Source organism: Tinamus guttatus, unplaced genomic scaffold (genome assembly GCF_059628265.1).
Source record: "Tinamus guttatus ecotype Peru unplaced genomic scaffold, ASM5962826v1 Tinamus_guttatus_pri_ptg000052l, whole genome shotgun sequence".
Taxonomy (NCBI): domain Eukaryota; kingdom Metazoa; phylum Chordata; class Aves; order Tinamiformes; family Tinamidae; genus Tinamus; species Tinamus guttatus.
The window spans coordinates 2082635-2097889 of NW_028288586.1; the positions used below are offsets into that span (position 1 = coordinate 2082635).

Consider the following 15255-nt stretch of genomic DNA (forward strand, 5'->3'; position numbering starts at 1 on the left):
GGTTTGGAAATTGTGAGACACATGGCCTGATCTGTGCGTGTTTTCCTGGATGGTCTTTGATTCATAAGGGACAGTGAGTCATGGAGGGTGATGGCATTCAGAATGCACCTCTTTTCATGTGAATGTAGGGAGATGTAAGTTTTAAACCACAGGCCTAAGGTACTTTCTGCTTACATTTTTGGGAAGAAGGTGGTTTATACTATATTGCATAAATATTTGTGTTATAAGAAATATTTCTGTTATCTTCATCTCACTAAAATAAGGTGTAGTTTGGAATGACAGTTGCATCGGGGTTAGGTTACCTTTCGTTTTAGGGTTAGGTAGTCCAACAACTTATAATAGTCTTAAAGGCTTTTAAGGTCTGTTTTTCTACCTTTTATTTCTCAGGCTCTTTTATTTGAGCCACATAGATCACAGTTAATCAAACAAGAGCAAAACTATATTTGCCGCTGATCTTGCAGGTGGGCCTGAGGTGACTTACATCCTGAGATCTGAGAGGCCCTTTGGAAACCTTTGGCTTGCTGTCCTTTCCCCAGCAAGCAGGCCCCGAGCCCGGCACGGTGACACGTACCCTGGCTGCAGGAGCACGCGGGCAACCTTTGCTTCCCTTCCCCGAGGCCGAGCTGCAGCGCCCGGCCGCAAAACCTGCTCCCCCGGACAGCCGTGCCCAGCCCTAACAGCCTTTTTTAAAAAAATAAAAAAATTCCTTCCTCCAAAAATCTGTTGGACACACAGGTTTGAGGTGGTTTTATTCACTGGTTAATGCTGTCCTTATTCTCTTTACACTGTATCATCTCAGAATAGAAGTTGCCTAAACATGTATTTTTATATAAACTTCCTTCTTACATAAATAAATGGATATTACGAAAAATGTTAGTATTTTAAAACTTCTCTTTATTTTTACATTCAATGCACGAGGATGGACAAGATGAGTATTCATGACAAAGTATAAAGCCATATACTGCCCTCAGAACAGTTAAAAGATATACTGTCTAAGAGTTTAAAAAAGCATTTTTAGAAACCTTGTACTTCCAAAATTCTAAATCTTGTTAGAAAAGTAGAGTTCAATGTCCTTGTGCATTAAGCCATATTAAGAAAATATGTAGGTGTTTTTTATCTTTAAGAAATTTGATCCTGCTTTACTAACAAATCTTTGTGTAATGTGTCCTTGGAGCCAATACCCTCTATAATATATAGTATACACAGTTACAAACAGTTTTAAAAGTTATGTTACAAAATATACAGTACTTCCTTTTTACATTTTTATAGATAAACATTGCATAGTTTTCAAATATGTAATATATAACACAATCCCATGAGCCTTTTTCGGTATAACTTATGAAAAAAACCTGTACACTCAAATAATTATAAATAAAGAGCAAGTATGTTTAAGAGCATGGGGGGAAATACACCAGGACCTGTTGTGCTGTGAAGTGTCTGTGCTGGAACCTGCCTAAAACAGTAGCACAACCTGGCCCGAAATTCATAAGCAGACAGAGAGGCAAGTAAGAATGGGATATGGCATGGGGAAATGTTACAACAAGGAATACAAAGTACTTGTATGTCTGAATATAATTACTGCCCTGATTCTCGTTAAGACCTGCTTTTTCTCTGATGTTTTGCTGGAAGTTATCATCAAGTAGAGCTTGATGGCTTTACTTCAAGATTCAATGGACAAGTTGTTTAAGAAATGATTAAAAGTGGATGAAAATGTCCCCTATTTCAATGGAGGGTTAATGGAAATATGAGATAACTTTGAAAGAATTCCTGACATTTTTTTCCATGTCTGAAGAAGCAGAGCATAGGAAATGCCAGCTGGCATTTAAAGAAACATTGTGAAAGCATCCAGAATTCTGAGAACAAAACTAGGAACAACTATTGAAGATAATAAAATTCCACTTAAAAAAAATCAGATACTGACAAAATTCTGTTTGAACAACATGAAGGAAAATGAATAAATTTAAAAATAAAAAACAGTAAAACAGTTTGGCATACCTCTGCTCTCTGTTACTAAACCTAAGGAGAGCAGAACTACACCAAAGCTTGTGGAAATTCACTCTGATTATAAAGCAAGTTAGAATCTCAGTATGGATACGATTTACAAACAGATTTAACAAATTAGTTTGCCAGCTGAAAGCTCAGTTTAAAAAAAAGAAAGTAAATGAACTAATTTTTACTTCTAAAATGTACATATTTACCTGACAGCTCAATTCTGCCTACTGAATTCTAGAGCAGAAAACAAACCACTATTCAGAAGTCACTATATCCTAGCAGCACTGAGTGGCTCTACCAAACTAAGGGTCTTGCCAGCATTTCTGTACTGAATTTCATCTACAACTCAGCCATGTAAACTGTCTCCAAATGAAACTTGGCTTACCTCCAACTACCAGATTCTTTTCCTGAAGTGGTCGGACCTGGATACTACTCCGTACTTACGTCTAAGCTATTGAAGGCCAGCAGAGGTATTAATGCTTCTTAAAAATACTCTTTCCTTAGGCTGAAATGACACGTTTTGTCTTTCTGTGATTCCGAGAAGTCTCACAAGCCCTTACTAAAACATCAGTAACAGTAAGGTTTGAGCGCAGGTGGCTTCCCAGCAAGTCGTATACGACTACACTGTGGATTTTTATTTGGGATCTGATTGCTACATAAAATTTGTAGTAAAATTCACATTATCCCCAAGGCGGGTGGGCGGTTCAGAGCATAGAGTGAAGGTGCAGAGTGAACGCTCCTTTGTCTCTCACGTAGGCCCTGCGCTTGCAGCTCTCTTGCAGCTCCAAAGCCAGACTCCAGCACTACCCTCAAGGCCATTTTGTGGCCCAGTGAGGGGGAGCCACGGCCGCACACACAGCCCTTGGCCTCAGCCCTGCTTTGGGAGGCTTTCTCTTCCCTCACTGCAGCCACTGGTCCCTGTTCCTGCACAGTTCCTCTGCCTGTGCCAGGACAGGTCCTTTGGAGAAGGGAACAGATCAGGCAGGACCATCTGGAGAGGAACGGCCACTGAGCCACGTCCCAAGTCACCAAGCCCTTCAGCAGCCACTTGGTGCCTGCAAACCACATGATCCCTTTGCCTGTTGAAGGTTACACATCAAGCACATTTTGGCCTTCATTTTGAGAGAAAAGGCGAGTGCTCCCATCCCCAGTGTTACAGGGATCAGGGAGGGCTCAAAATGGCCTCATGGGACCTTTATGCCCAGCAGGACTTGCCGGGCTCCTGAAGGAACCTTTTATTTTCCCTCCATGCACACAGAACAGATTCTGTCCAAACTGGGACTATTATTTTCCCTTTTCATCACTGCAAACAGGCAAATGAGAATATTAGGATTCTTTTATGTTTGTTTGTTTTCTTTTCCAGAGTCTTATGCGTAACATAAAGTGACTTTCGCTGAACAATCCAGCAGGTCAGGGAGGCTGTTTGATAAGCACATCGTTTGTTTGGTTTTTAGGTTTTTTTTCCTACTGAAGTTTGAGTGGTTCACCCCTTCTTTCATCCTTTCAGTTCGTGGGACTACACAGGGTTTCTTTAGTTTGCTACCAATAGCATTGGATGAACAGACCACCTAGTAGATCCTCTATAAGCAAATCTGTCCCTAGCTTTTCACCTGATCACAGATTTTCTGGGGACTGCCAAGCTTGTTTGACTCCATTCCTTGACGAGTGATGTACGGCTAGCTGCTGTCCTAACAAAATGTTCACTCTGTCCTCAGTGCATTGTCCCAGCTGGTCCTCAAGAGCCTTAGTGTCCTATGCTGCATCTCGACTATTGGGGGTTGTCCACTACTATAAGGCTGTGTTATTTGTGCCCGTTTTTTCAACACAAGCCACGGGTGCTACTCTTCTTACACCTCTGTCTTCATCAGCCATTGCAATGGTGTTTTCATAAACCTCCATAGTTTTTATCTGCTTGTCTTTGGCACCCTCCTGTTCTGCGCTGACTTTGCAGCATTTGCAGAAGCCGCAACAGTGTTTCCCACAAAAGGCAAGCGAAGACATAATCATATTGTCCCAGGGCTCCAGCGAGTGCATCCAGATGGGTAGGAAATCCCAGTTTTGGAGCTTCTCAGGCAGTGAGTGTGGCTTCTTCGACTGCATAACATTAATCACAACCACAGCAATACAAAGAGCAAGCAGGGGAAGGCAAACACCCAAAAGAACTGGCCAGCCTGCCAGGGATAGACCAAATACAAACAAAGGCAAGAGAAAGAAGCAGATGAGAAGATAAAATATAGCAAACCATCTGTACTTGGCTGTTATGTTGCCCAAGCTCTTGCTCATGCGGATTGGCAGACGGGTAAAAGGCAGCGGGTAAAACAGAATAATCCCAGAGACGTTGAAGAAAAAGTGGCACAGCGCAATCTGGAAACAAAAATATCAGAGAAGCTCAGTAGTTAAAATGCCTTTAAAAACTCCTACCCACATAATAACAGCTTGCAGTGGTCCTAACACTCTGCAGTTTTCCTTCTCTTGCTCCCCTCTTCCTCTGCTCCCATCCTTGATGCTATTTCACTGCAAGGCTTTTGCTAGTGCAGAGCAAAGATGCAGTAACACATCCTCCAGACACAGACCCACTGCCTGCACACAGGGCACAGCATCTGACAACGAGGCAAGCCTAAAGAACATAACATATCTCATGGCACCCGAGAAGGTAAAAAGCAGCTTGCAGCTGCAAGGAGGGTGCATCAGAAAGAAAGCAGCTATAAGGAAATGTTCAGAGTGAGAGCTACAGGAGAACTTAGAAGGAAGCATAAATGAGATATTGCATTAAGGTTATAGAGAAACCTGGATTTTCCCCAAATTAGCTAACACCCGATTAATACTTAAAAATTCTTTATAAAAAAAATAAGGGCCAACTTCAAAATTCTCTATAAAATGTAAATGCCAAGAGACAGCTACTTCCTCAAGCTTTCAGAAGTCATTTGGGATAAATAAGAATATGTGCACTAAGCAGTAAGTTCCCTGCTCCAATTATGTTATTTTCCTTCTCTAATTATTATCAGACTAAAGCAAGCATGAAAGTATAGTTTTCATTTTTATAGTACATTATAAAAATAGCTACTTATCACAAAATCTGAGCCTGATCAAGATAATGTGTTCTCATGATTACATATATTTTATCTTGCCTGAGGACAATAAAATCATTGCTATAATTTTCTTTCTGGTTTTCCACGTGGGTCAATAGCTTTCATTGCGGCTAGTAAAAAAAAAAATCAAAAGAACACTAAATTATCTTCACTCTTTGATGTAGAGGGTTCTTGTCTTCAAATACTGCCTTCTACCCGGAATGTTCTTTAAAGAAGGCAAATGGTGCCCAAGGCAAGCTGCCTACTTCCCTGAGACAAGGAATCCAGAGAAATCTACACAGAATTACAGTGAGAAAACAGCTGTACGTATTCTCACTGCTACATCTTGCTAAATGACCAGAGTCCCTGTCCAGGGTACAAACAGAGACAGGGCACTGAGAAGATGATCTTACAGAAATTACCAACCCAAGTAGAGGATCTGCTAAGAGAGCGGTCAGAAATGTGGGCACTAAATCCCAGGTTGCAAAGATCCCATGCTGAGTGGTCAGATGCCCAACCTTGTCCCACTTCTGAATGAATTCATTAAAATCAATCCAACTTTATCAAAGTAAAATTTCACTATACATCAACAATCAATGAGCGGTCATTAACAGGACACACAAAATCAAACACAATATCCATGTTCCAATAGAGGATATTTGCAATCATGCTAATTTTATCAGGCTTTTATTCAGAAAGGTCACAATTTCTAAATGAAGTCAAGGAAGTATTGGTTTGTACTAACCTGTAATGAATATTTTAGTGTACTTCCTGGACTTGCTAAAGCTGCAAGTATAGCTGTTGTGGTTGTACCAATGTTAGCTCCTAAGGTAAGAGGATAAGAGCGCTCAATGCTTATAACACCAATGCCTGGGAGAAAAAAAAAACAAACAAGCTTGAGTGGTTCTGGAACAAGAAGAAGATAAAACATAAGGATACAGAATACAATGTTGACAGACAGCTTACCAACAAGAGGTGTAATAGCAGATGTGAAAACAGAACTACTTTGGACAATGAAGGTCATACCAGCCCCTGCAAGCATAGCCAGGTACCCAGCCAGCCAAGTAAATGGAAATGGAAAATCTAAAAAAAAAAAAAAAAAAAAGACATCATATTTAGAAAGTATTTAGAGGATATAACATAGCAATTAAAATACTATTAAACATTTGAAATGTAAATATATTCTTTGTATATTTTCTCATACGCCGAGATTTGGGGTCACTGTTGGTCCTACTGCTCTAAATATACCCTAATCTTTGTAGTCTCTCCCCAGACTTCCACCTCTAGACACACTTTGACATGACTAGACTTGGTAGACCTTTGTCCTCATCCAGGGTAGTAATTACGCTCTACTGCAATAAAAGAAAAAAAAAAAAAAAACAGAAATGTTTCTATGGAGTTCAACACAAAGGCTTTAAGTGTCTAAAATGCCTTGGTTTTTGCAAACAGGTCTCTGCTAGATAAATCTGATCTTCAGAAAACACTGAAGACCCATCCTGCAAAAATCAGGTTATTTGTTGTGATTACTTTCTGCTCTTCTTTTCTGATTCAGTCAGGACAAGAGAAGACCTAATGGGGACCACTTTGCTGCCCTCCCTATTTCTGTGAGGCCTCCCTTTTACCCCAGATATGTGTGAGAACTGTTCTTCCTTGCTGCACGTTCTAGCCTCTCCCTTCATTCAAGAGAGAATGAAGAAGCGGCAGCTGAGTGAAAAAAAAGTGTTCACACAGGAGGTACCGCTGCTCGGTCAAAAAGGGCTCCTCTGGCTGCCCTTTCTTGCTCATGGGAGCATTAAAGAGTGCAACAGAGCAAGTAAATGGAAATCACTAAAAAACTTTTTTTTCTCCAGCTTGCTCTAGAAGAAGCATGTAGGCCTTGTGCCGGAACACGAGCTTCACATTACCAGTGTTGATCGTCTTCTTGATAACGCTTGCCACCTGCCCCTTCAGCACAGAGTTTAGGAGTTTAACGATCATCACCAAACAGGAGCACAGAACAAGCAGGGACAAGGCCAGAAGGATGAGACCGATGGCAAGATCAGGCAGGTTTGCTTCTGCAAAGAGATGCCGGCCTGAAAAAGAAATGGGAAATGGGTCAGCCTGGTCCTCACCCTGCTTCCCACGACCCCCATGGGGATAGAGGTATCCAAGAAACTGCTCCAGCAGAGCAACCATAGCACCAGGGCACCTGAGCAGCAGGAGTGACCTGATACTGAAGTCCTCATTTACTACACCAGGGAGCAGGGAAAGAGATCCATGTGCAGCCACATACAGTGATGGTCCCAGTAACTCCAGCTGTTTAACTATAGTGGAGCACTAGCTGCTTTGGCTGCACCCACAGCTGTCCCACATATAATACAATCACCCACTACTTGTAAAACAGTCTGCTAAAGACATTAAAAAGTTGCATAACTCAGTAAAGACACCAAAATAAATGTAGTTCTACTACTTACATTTACTAATATATTCTGTTTCGGATATATTTTTGAGGGTCCATGTCAGGTTTCCTTCGGACCAGCAGAATTCAGGAAATGTGCAGTTTTCTGAAGGTGGAATTGTGACATTCTGCAGAGTCTAAAGATGGCCAGACAAAGCACATGGTTCAGTCACCTGCAACCCTTCACTAAAAGCTCAGGCAAAGTGCTCCTGTTTCTTTCCTGCAATCAAGCTTTCATAACTGAAGGCAGATTCATAAGCAGGAGTGTAACTAGATGACACAGCTTTAAAGACAAGGCAATATTTTTGTTGCAACCCCTGCAACAGAGGTTACCAGCCAGATATACTGGGAAGCACACTGCTGAATGGGAGGCATCTTTAAAATTCATTTCGTTGATTCTCTTTTCCAGAAATGCGGTAAAATCTGGGTGCTGCCTCTGGACAAGCACATGCACTGTCCTCCTCTGACTGGTGCGGAATGACCCAAACTGGGTGAAGGCAGGAGAAGCAGCAGCGTCCCCCATATCTTCAGCAAGGAGCCTGGTCACTGGCCCACCCAAGCACATAAGCCATGGCAAATACAACACAATATTGCTTCTCGCTGTCTTGAAATTTTTCCAGACGCTTTAGCTATAAAGTGGGTCAATATGTTTATTTCCATACTAACAAAAAAATGGGGGAGAGCGTAAATCTGTCACAAGTCTGTTCAATCACCCACCAAGTTCATTTCAAAATTGCAGGAGTTTGATGTGTTCTTGTAATTTCATTCTGTGCAGAGGTAGCAGTTACATAGCCACAATATAAGCAAATGCAGAAAAAGACTGTATTGCACTTAAAGCTCCCGTGCCACGGCTTATCTCCTAAGAGCGGGCAGAGCACAGGAGGGAGCAGGGCTCAGGCCTCGCTGCGAGCGCTCAGGCAGCACCAGGGGCGCTCGCGGCGTCCCCCGAGGTGAGACACTCGTCTCCGTGGCTGGGTAACCTGGGCAGAGCTCCATGTCCGTGCAGCTCTGCTCCCAGGGCTACCTCCCAAGCTAGCATTTCACTGGCCAGCTAGGTCGTCATTCAAGAGGAGCTGGGCTCCTCTAAAAAACCCATGCACTTAATTTTAAGCTCTCAGCTGCATGCCCTGAAGTATCTTTTGCTTTGGGACTTTAGGAATTACATTTATATCCATAATAACAAATGGAACAGCTTTCTTGGAGATCCAGGAGCTATTTAATGCTCTGATTGTTAGACAGCAGAAGAACACAAACCAAATACCTAGCTCTATAGTCTTCCAAAATATGTATTAATGCCCATCTGAGCAACAGCTGCCTTCAAGCTATAGTGTTTCTTGGGTGAAGAACAACAGGATTTAGCCCCCACAGAGGCTTTCTAGAGGGCAGCTTTCCAAGAAAGCTGAAATAACCAAATGCCAACAGGCCACTGTAACACAAATGAGTTTAAACCTGGTTAGATCAGATAGATAGATAGTGGGTGAAAAAAGGTTTTGTTGTGACCATATTGCAGATTTTTCTGCTTTCAGGGAGTCAGTAAGAATATCAGGATTTCAAGGAACTTGGATTTGAAAGGAGTGAAAGGCTTCTTTCCAAACTGCCCGTTCTGACAAACAAGGGGCTGCATAGTACTACAGGCAACCAGGTCACACTCACCATTGGCATGACATGCTTGGTTTCAGTGAAGGAAAAATTACATTAAATTGTTTTCATTCCTTTTTTGATGAAAAAAGAAAAAATATATACTTATTTAAAAATTTAATTTCACGATCCTATAATAAGGAGTGTAACTACAGATCAGTAGTATGTTTCCTGAGGAGCTTAACATGTAATTTAACATAATACTCACCGTATTGGTTTCAGTTACACACCAAATCTTTACCAGGCTTTTGTTTTTTGCAGATTCATCATTTGTAGCAATTGCATTAATTACTGATTTATCAAGCTAAAAGGAGGGGGAAAAAAAGGAAACATTATTCTAACTTTTATCACCTACTTCTGTTCACCTCTGCTCAGAAGCTTCCTCTGCTTAGGAAGCAAGATGCCTGCTCAGCCATGCAAGGTCTACATGATCATCTCTGTTGGTGGGCCTGCTACCCAACACGTACCAGTCTCTCCAGGATTTACCCAGAGAGAAGGGTACCGCTCTGCATACACAACCATTTACCCATGCCTCAGTCTCCTCAAATCACCTCCCACTTCATCTTACTCACCCTACACTGACACATCTGCCTAGCTATAAGTGTTTACTGTCATTTTAGGAGCTGTGAGCTGTTCTGCTGTCTAGCTGCCCCTCCAGGCTGGTAAGAGTTTCCAAAAGTTTCTGTGCCATCTCCTCAAGGCCCATGAAGACAATCTTGATGTGCTAAGGTGTCTCAAATATCTGACAATATTGAGACCACAGGTTGCCATCCTGTGTGTCTGCTGTGGAGACTTCAAGCTCAATTCCCAGTCCTCCTAGTTAGGCTTATCATCATTAAGGTGAAATTTGGGGGAAATAGAAGCAGGATCCAAAAGAAAAAATCTATTTGCCAATGAACTTGAACCCAAAGGACACAGAGAAGTTTGACTAATTGTAATAACTGAATAAGCAAGCTTCAGCTGGAGACAGAAAGAGCGTACCTCAATGATGAGCTTTGTAAAAGGGTCCGTGATAACTTTTAGTAGCTCAGGGGCATCGTCGCCACTTTCAAGATGAAAGGACTCAACTATAACATTGGTGAGATGGAAAAGATAACCAGAAACAACCTCAATGGGCAGCAATGCAAATACGGCAAGCCAATTGAAGAAATCGTGAATTGTAGCTCCAGCAAAAGCCCTGCAAGAGGAAATGAAAAAACAGAGCTGCTTTTAATTAAGCAGTATATGCACAACATCAGCTAGGTACGAAACCCCAGGGGTGAGAAAGAAGCCCATTTTGAGATGGGCATTATTTCATTTTAGGGTCACAGAAGACGACAGTGGCTTTGTTAAAGAGCACATTTTTTTTCTGCCTGAGGTGCCCAAGTGAAAACAACCAGCCAAGAGACTGAACTAAGATAAACAAGAAAAGACAAAAAGTAACCCATAACAAAGACTGCCAAGATTATTGACTGAAGAAAGAAGTCATTGTAGAGCTGGTTTTTGCCTCTCGCCCCTTCCTGTTGCGTATTTAACGCCTAAGCAGGGGTTGCCCCAGGAGCTGTTCTCCCTGGCTCACGCAGCAAGATGCTCTTTGTAGCCCTCGCACGTGTTCCTGCACATCTCCCTCTCAGCCTCCTCTCCGCAGCCGCATCCTCAGGGGCCATCACTCCCCTGTTCTCCTGAGCAATCTGCCTGATCATGTTTTGCAATGTAACTTCTGAAGTGAAGAGCAGTAAAGGAAGAGGAAACACTCCCTGAAATGCTAATCCTGTAACTTTGGCTCCCCGTGACAAGTTGCTCAAGGGGGAACATTCAGAGTAGACCAGCAGAATTGACAGTACTACCACAGAGAAAATACTTTGATCATTGCTAGTCACTATTTTTTTTCCTTTTTTTGCTTCCCAGATACCAATAAGGCTACCCTAGCACTGCAATTTAAGTGAGAAAGGTGAGCAAAATTAAAGATTCAGGACAGTAAAACTCAGAAATACGCTTCTGGCTTGATTTATTTCATGTGTCTGCTTGTGTCATAAACAACAAGGTACCAAAGTCTCCCATCCCTCCCAAGTTTACTGCCTATCTCCAGTAAGCTATAAGCTCTCTCAAAACTAACGTCAAGTGACAATTTAAAAGTTGTCACCATCTATATTTAATAGAGGAAATGTTATTTCCTTCATCTTATCAGATCTTGCTTTCTGTGAACTTCAAAACCTTAGAAATTCAAGGCCTCTCTTAAGGACAGTGGTTAGGTCAAAATTAGTGTAATATTAACTTTTTGCACAACCCTCCCATGATAAAGAGAAAATGAAAGGCAGGTGAAATAGTGCGAACAGTTTGAAAATTTATGTTTCTGTGAGATCATATGAAAAATGACAGACTCTTACGTAAACACGAACCTTTTAAAGAAACTCAGTATGCTTTTCTTCAACTATATGAAGCCATATATCTACACAGCCTTATGCTTTGACTATAATGGCACGTACATGAGGAATAGCTTAGAACTTGCTGTCCTTTTGAAGCTGACAGTTTAGGAAGCAGAATATTACAGAAATGCCATCATTATCACTGATGGAAAAGTAAAATAAGACCTTTTTTCTTTCCCCTTTTTTTTTTTTAAAAACCTTCATTGAGATAAGATGTAAAATGCCAAATGACTTAAATTTGCTGTATTAATAGCTCATTAAGGCTGGTTTAGAGGTTTGCTTGCAACTTTTCTAACTAGACATTTAAATGTTGGATGGCAGAATAGCTGAATTACTGTAATAGTGACAGGGAATACATAAGAAAATCTGTTAAGGAAAAAGCAAATGAACTCCTCAGAGCTGGAGTTTAAGTACAGTACCTTCTAAACTCGTTCCTGTCCCCCGCTTGCATGAGCGCCACGATTGTGTTTGTGACCGAAGTGCCGATGTTCGCCCCCATTATGATAGGAATCGCCGAGCGAACTGTCAGCACTAGAAGGCAGAAAAGGAAGCTCTGAATGAAACAAATCAGAGCATCAGCAAACTATTCAGTCCAGTGAAAATTAACACCTATTAATGTCATAGGAATCGTGATTTCATTTGATCCCAGTGGGGTTAGGCACTCTGATCCAGATATGTTTGCTTTAGTCAAGCCCCTTGGGAAGGCAGTACCAGCTAGTTGGTCCTCCCAGAATCTGCAGCACATGGTTATCTCCTTTCATGACATGGTAAGGGGCCAGATTAAGAGAAATTCTTTTCCTTCCCAGGCATTACCCTACTTATTGCAGAATTTTGAAATGATGCCACTAAAGCAGATGACATTCAGTAACTGCTTCACAGGAGGAACATGTGCAGATAATTCCAAAGCTAATGTGTTCAATGCTAAAGGATCCTATACTTTTCATTACAATTATGGACACCCTTTTCTGCAGGGCATTCATTTATTTATTTTTTCTAGTTTGATAGCAGCAGCTGTGAAAATCCTTTCCTGCAGTCCTGATTCTTATACCCAAAGTTCCTGCAGTTTTAAGAAAGGCAGGGGTACACCCTGCACCAAGATTTGTGGGTGATCTAGTAAGATACCGTAACCAGACTTACGTGTGGAGGACACCATGCTGACCACAATGGAAGAAGAAGTGCTGGAGCTCTGGACCATGACGGTCACTAGAACGCCTATCACCAATCCCGCAACCGGATTAGACAACACGGAGTCATCTTGAAAAATGTCCCCTGCTGCTTTACCTATGAAAACATATTCTTAGAGTCAGGGAAGTGCTAGGTAAAGTTTAAAATAGTTAGAAATTAGCAGAGCATTTGATTAAAGAACATCCAAACAATAAAATGATACGCATGTGGCCATGCTCGTCAGCTGAAAGATGGGACAAGGTGAAGTAGGCCAGGGATGCTAACTCAGTTCCTAAACTCTCAGTTTCCCCAATATCAGAGAATATTTTATATTCTTTCATTTCAGCAACTGAAAAAGCTCTAGTAAGCTCTATAGAGAAGTCAACGTAACTACCTCCATCAATGGAAAGACAATAAAATTCAAATATACATTCAAATGCTATAACTGTCTTAATATTTTTGGTTACTTCCAAAAAATACTTTAATAATTCTGACTAATTCAGTTCCTATTTCTGTTTCTGCAGGGTTTTTGCGGTTCTAAAAATCTAGAAAAACTACACAGAAGCCCACATACTTCTCTGACTGCCACCTCTGAATCCATGAGCAAAATTTCACTCTTGGAAAGAAGCAAATAAAAAAATTACATTTCAGTAGTCTTCATTTATAAAGGATTTTTGAGGTATTTCAGTGTTGAATGCTTTGATCAAGGATACATTTTCGTATTTCTTCCTGTTTAAATGATTTTCACATGAGATAGATTTATGCATGGGTGTAGTTCTGTGAATTATCACTGAAGTATCGGGAACTTCATAAGTAGTGCAGGCCAGTAGTCCCTAACATCAACAGCACTTTGGAATTTCAGAAACAAAGGCCCCTTTCAAGGGAGGTCAATCTTCAATCAGAAATACTTCCTTCTGAATCCATCTCTGCATGTATAAATCTGTTAAGCATGCTGGTGAAGACAGATGCTTCTAATCTCAGAAGAGATTTACTGTCTTATTCATAGCTCATTCTTGATATTTTAGAAGCATTTTCATACCTCCTACCAGTTGAAAAGCAGAGCTCAGCACGTCCAGGGAACACACGAATAAGTAGAGTAATCCAAGCAAGATGATAAACTTCCCTATCCCATACAATACACGAATGATTTTCCCTTTTCTATCCAGTTCTGCAAAACAAATAAGTTAAACATAAAGAAAAATGCGTTTGATGTATCCGGCATTCTCTCTGGAACAGTTTAGTGCTCCAGGAGAAACTGTGGAGTCAAGGACAGTGTTGTGAGTCAGGTGCATGATTAAATCCAAAAGAATGTTGCTCTTAAGCAATTTTTAACTAAAAAACCATTACAGTTAAAAGCTTTGGATATAATACAAAGGCTTTACGAAATCTGAGATTGACCCTTGGTTTTACACATCCATCTAACTCTGTTAAGAAGAACTAGTGAGAGCCTGAAAATAAGATCATATCTCTTTTGGATTGTTATGCACATTTTCTCAGGCTTTAAGTACAATAAGTGGCATGATTTCCAGATTCTTCTTATCTGAGAAAATATAACACTTTACCTGTGACACAGAGAACGTAAAGCCCACACCTGAAAATTTGTGCTCAGATCTGAAATTCTGTTCTCCAGAATTTCTCGTTTCAGAAAATGAATTTAGACAAACAGAGCAGAAGTGATGGAAAAGAGAAGGTAACTTGCACACTGAGAAATGGCTACCTGACCACTTCACCCCAGTGTCTGCAAGTTCTGGCAGAGCCCATGGGTCCTCTTCTTCTGGCCTTGTCTCATCTATCAAGGCTATTGTGGAAAATGCAGGTTGAATTTCCCCTTTATTTCCAAGCGAAGTTACGTTGCCTAATGAAATATAACACACACAAAGACAGAATTCGTTATCTTCAATCTTCGCCCAAAACCCTAAACATCCCATTGAAATGCACAGGTGAGCACACATTACCTTTATGATTTTCTCCTTCCTTTCCAGGCATGTTCTGGTTTTGTTTGGAAGAGTCCCCTATATAGTTATTGGTTTCAGGCTTTTCCACCTCAGGCCAAGGAGCCATGATCTACAACTAACAAAGTACTCATTAAAATGTGTGTGCAGTCAAAACATTGAACTCACAACAAGGTAGGCAAGAAACATGATTGTCTCTAAGAGAAAAAGAGATGGAAATGGAGTGGAAACAATTTGGTCCTGAACACAGGGTTTTGGTTTTTATTTTTATTATTCCTCTTTATGTTGTTTTTCTTTATTTGTGAAATTGCTATGTTATTTATGGAATCACACAGTTTATTTATTTGTGCAACTTACACAATTTTTAGAAATTATTTCTGTCTCATGCTTGCATGTTTGTTTATTTTTAGCTATCTTGAAAGTAAAGATTCACAGCTTTCCAAACTGTAAGTATTTAATTAGCTAGTGTTATCTCCTTTCATCAAAACCTCAGAAGACTCTAACTTTTTTCCATCCTCTGGTTTTAACTGACGTCTGGCACCAAACTAGGAATCCAATATACAATCCCTAGCAAACGAAGTTAGAAATTTCTTCCCTGA

General features: G+C 40.8%; 1 protein-coding gene across 1 annotated transcript; it reads right to left on the bottom strand.

The window, feature by feature from the left end:
• Positions 1-3687: 3687 nt before the first annotated feature.
• SLC34A2 (solute carrier family 34 member 2) lies at positions 3688-14774 on the bottom strand. Its single transcript, XM_010222880.2, has 12 exons — positions 14660-14774; positions 14422-14559; positions 13744-13872; positions 12678-12821; positions 11960-12071; positions 10117-10312; positions 9344-9439; positions 7514-7634; positions 6965-7132; positions 6027-6143; positions 5806-5930; positions 3688-4356 (listed from the first exon to the last, which is right to left on the bottom strand). Exons 1-12 carry the CDS (start codon positions 14763-14765, stop codon positions 3781-3783), a joined length of 2028 nt encoding a protein of 675 aa, XP_010221182.2. The 5' UTR covers positions 14766-14774; the 3' UTR covers positions 3688-3780.
• Between the last annotated feature and the right edge of the window lie 481 nt (positions 14775-15255).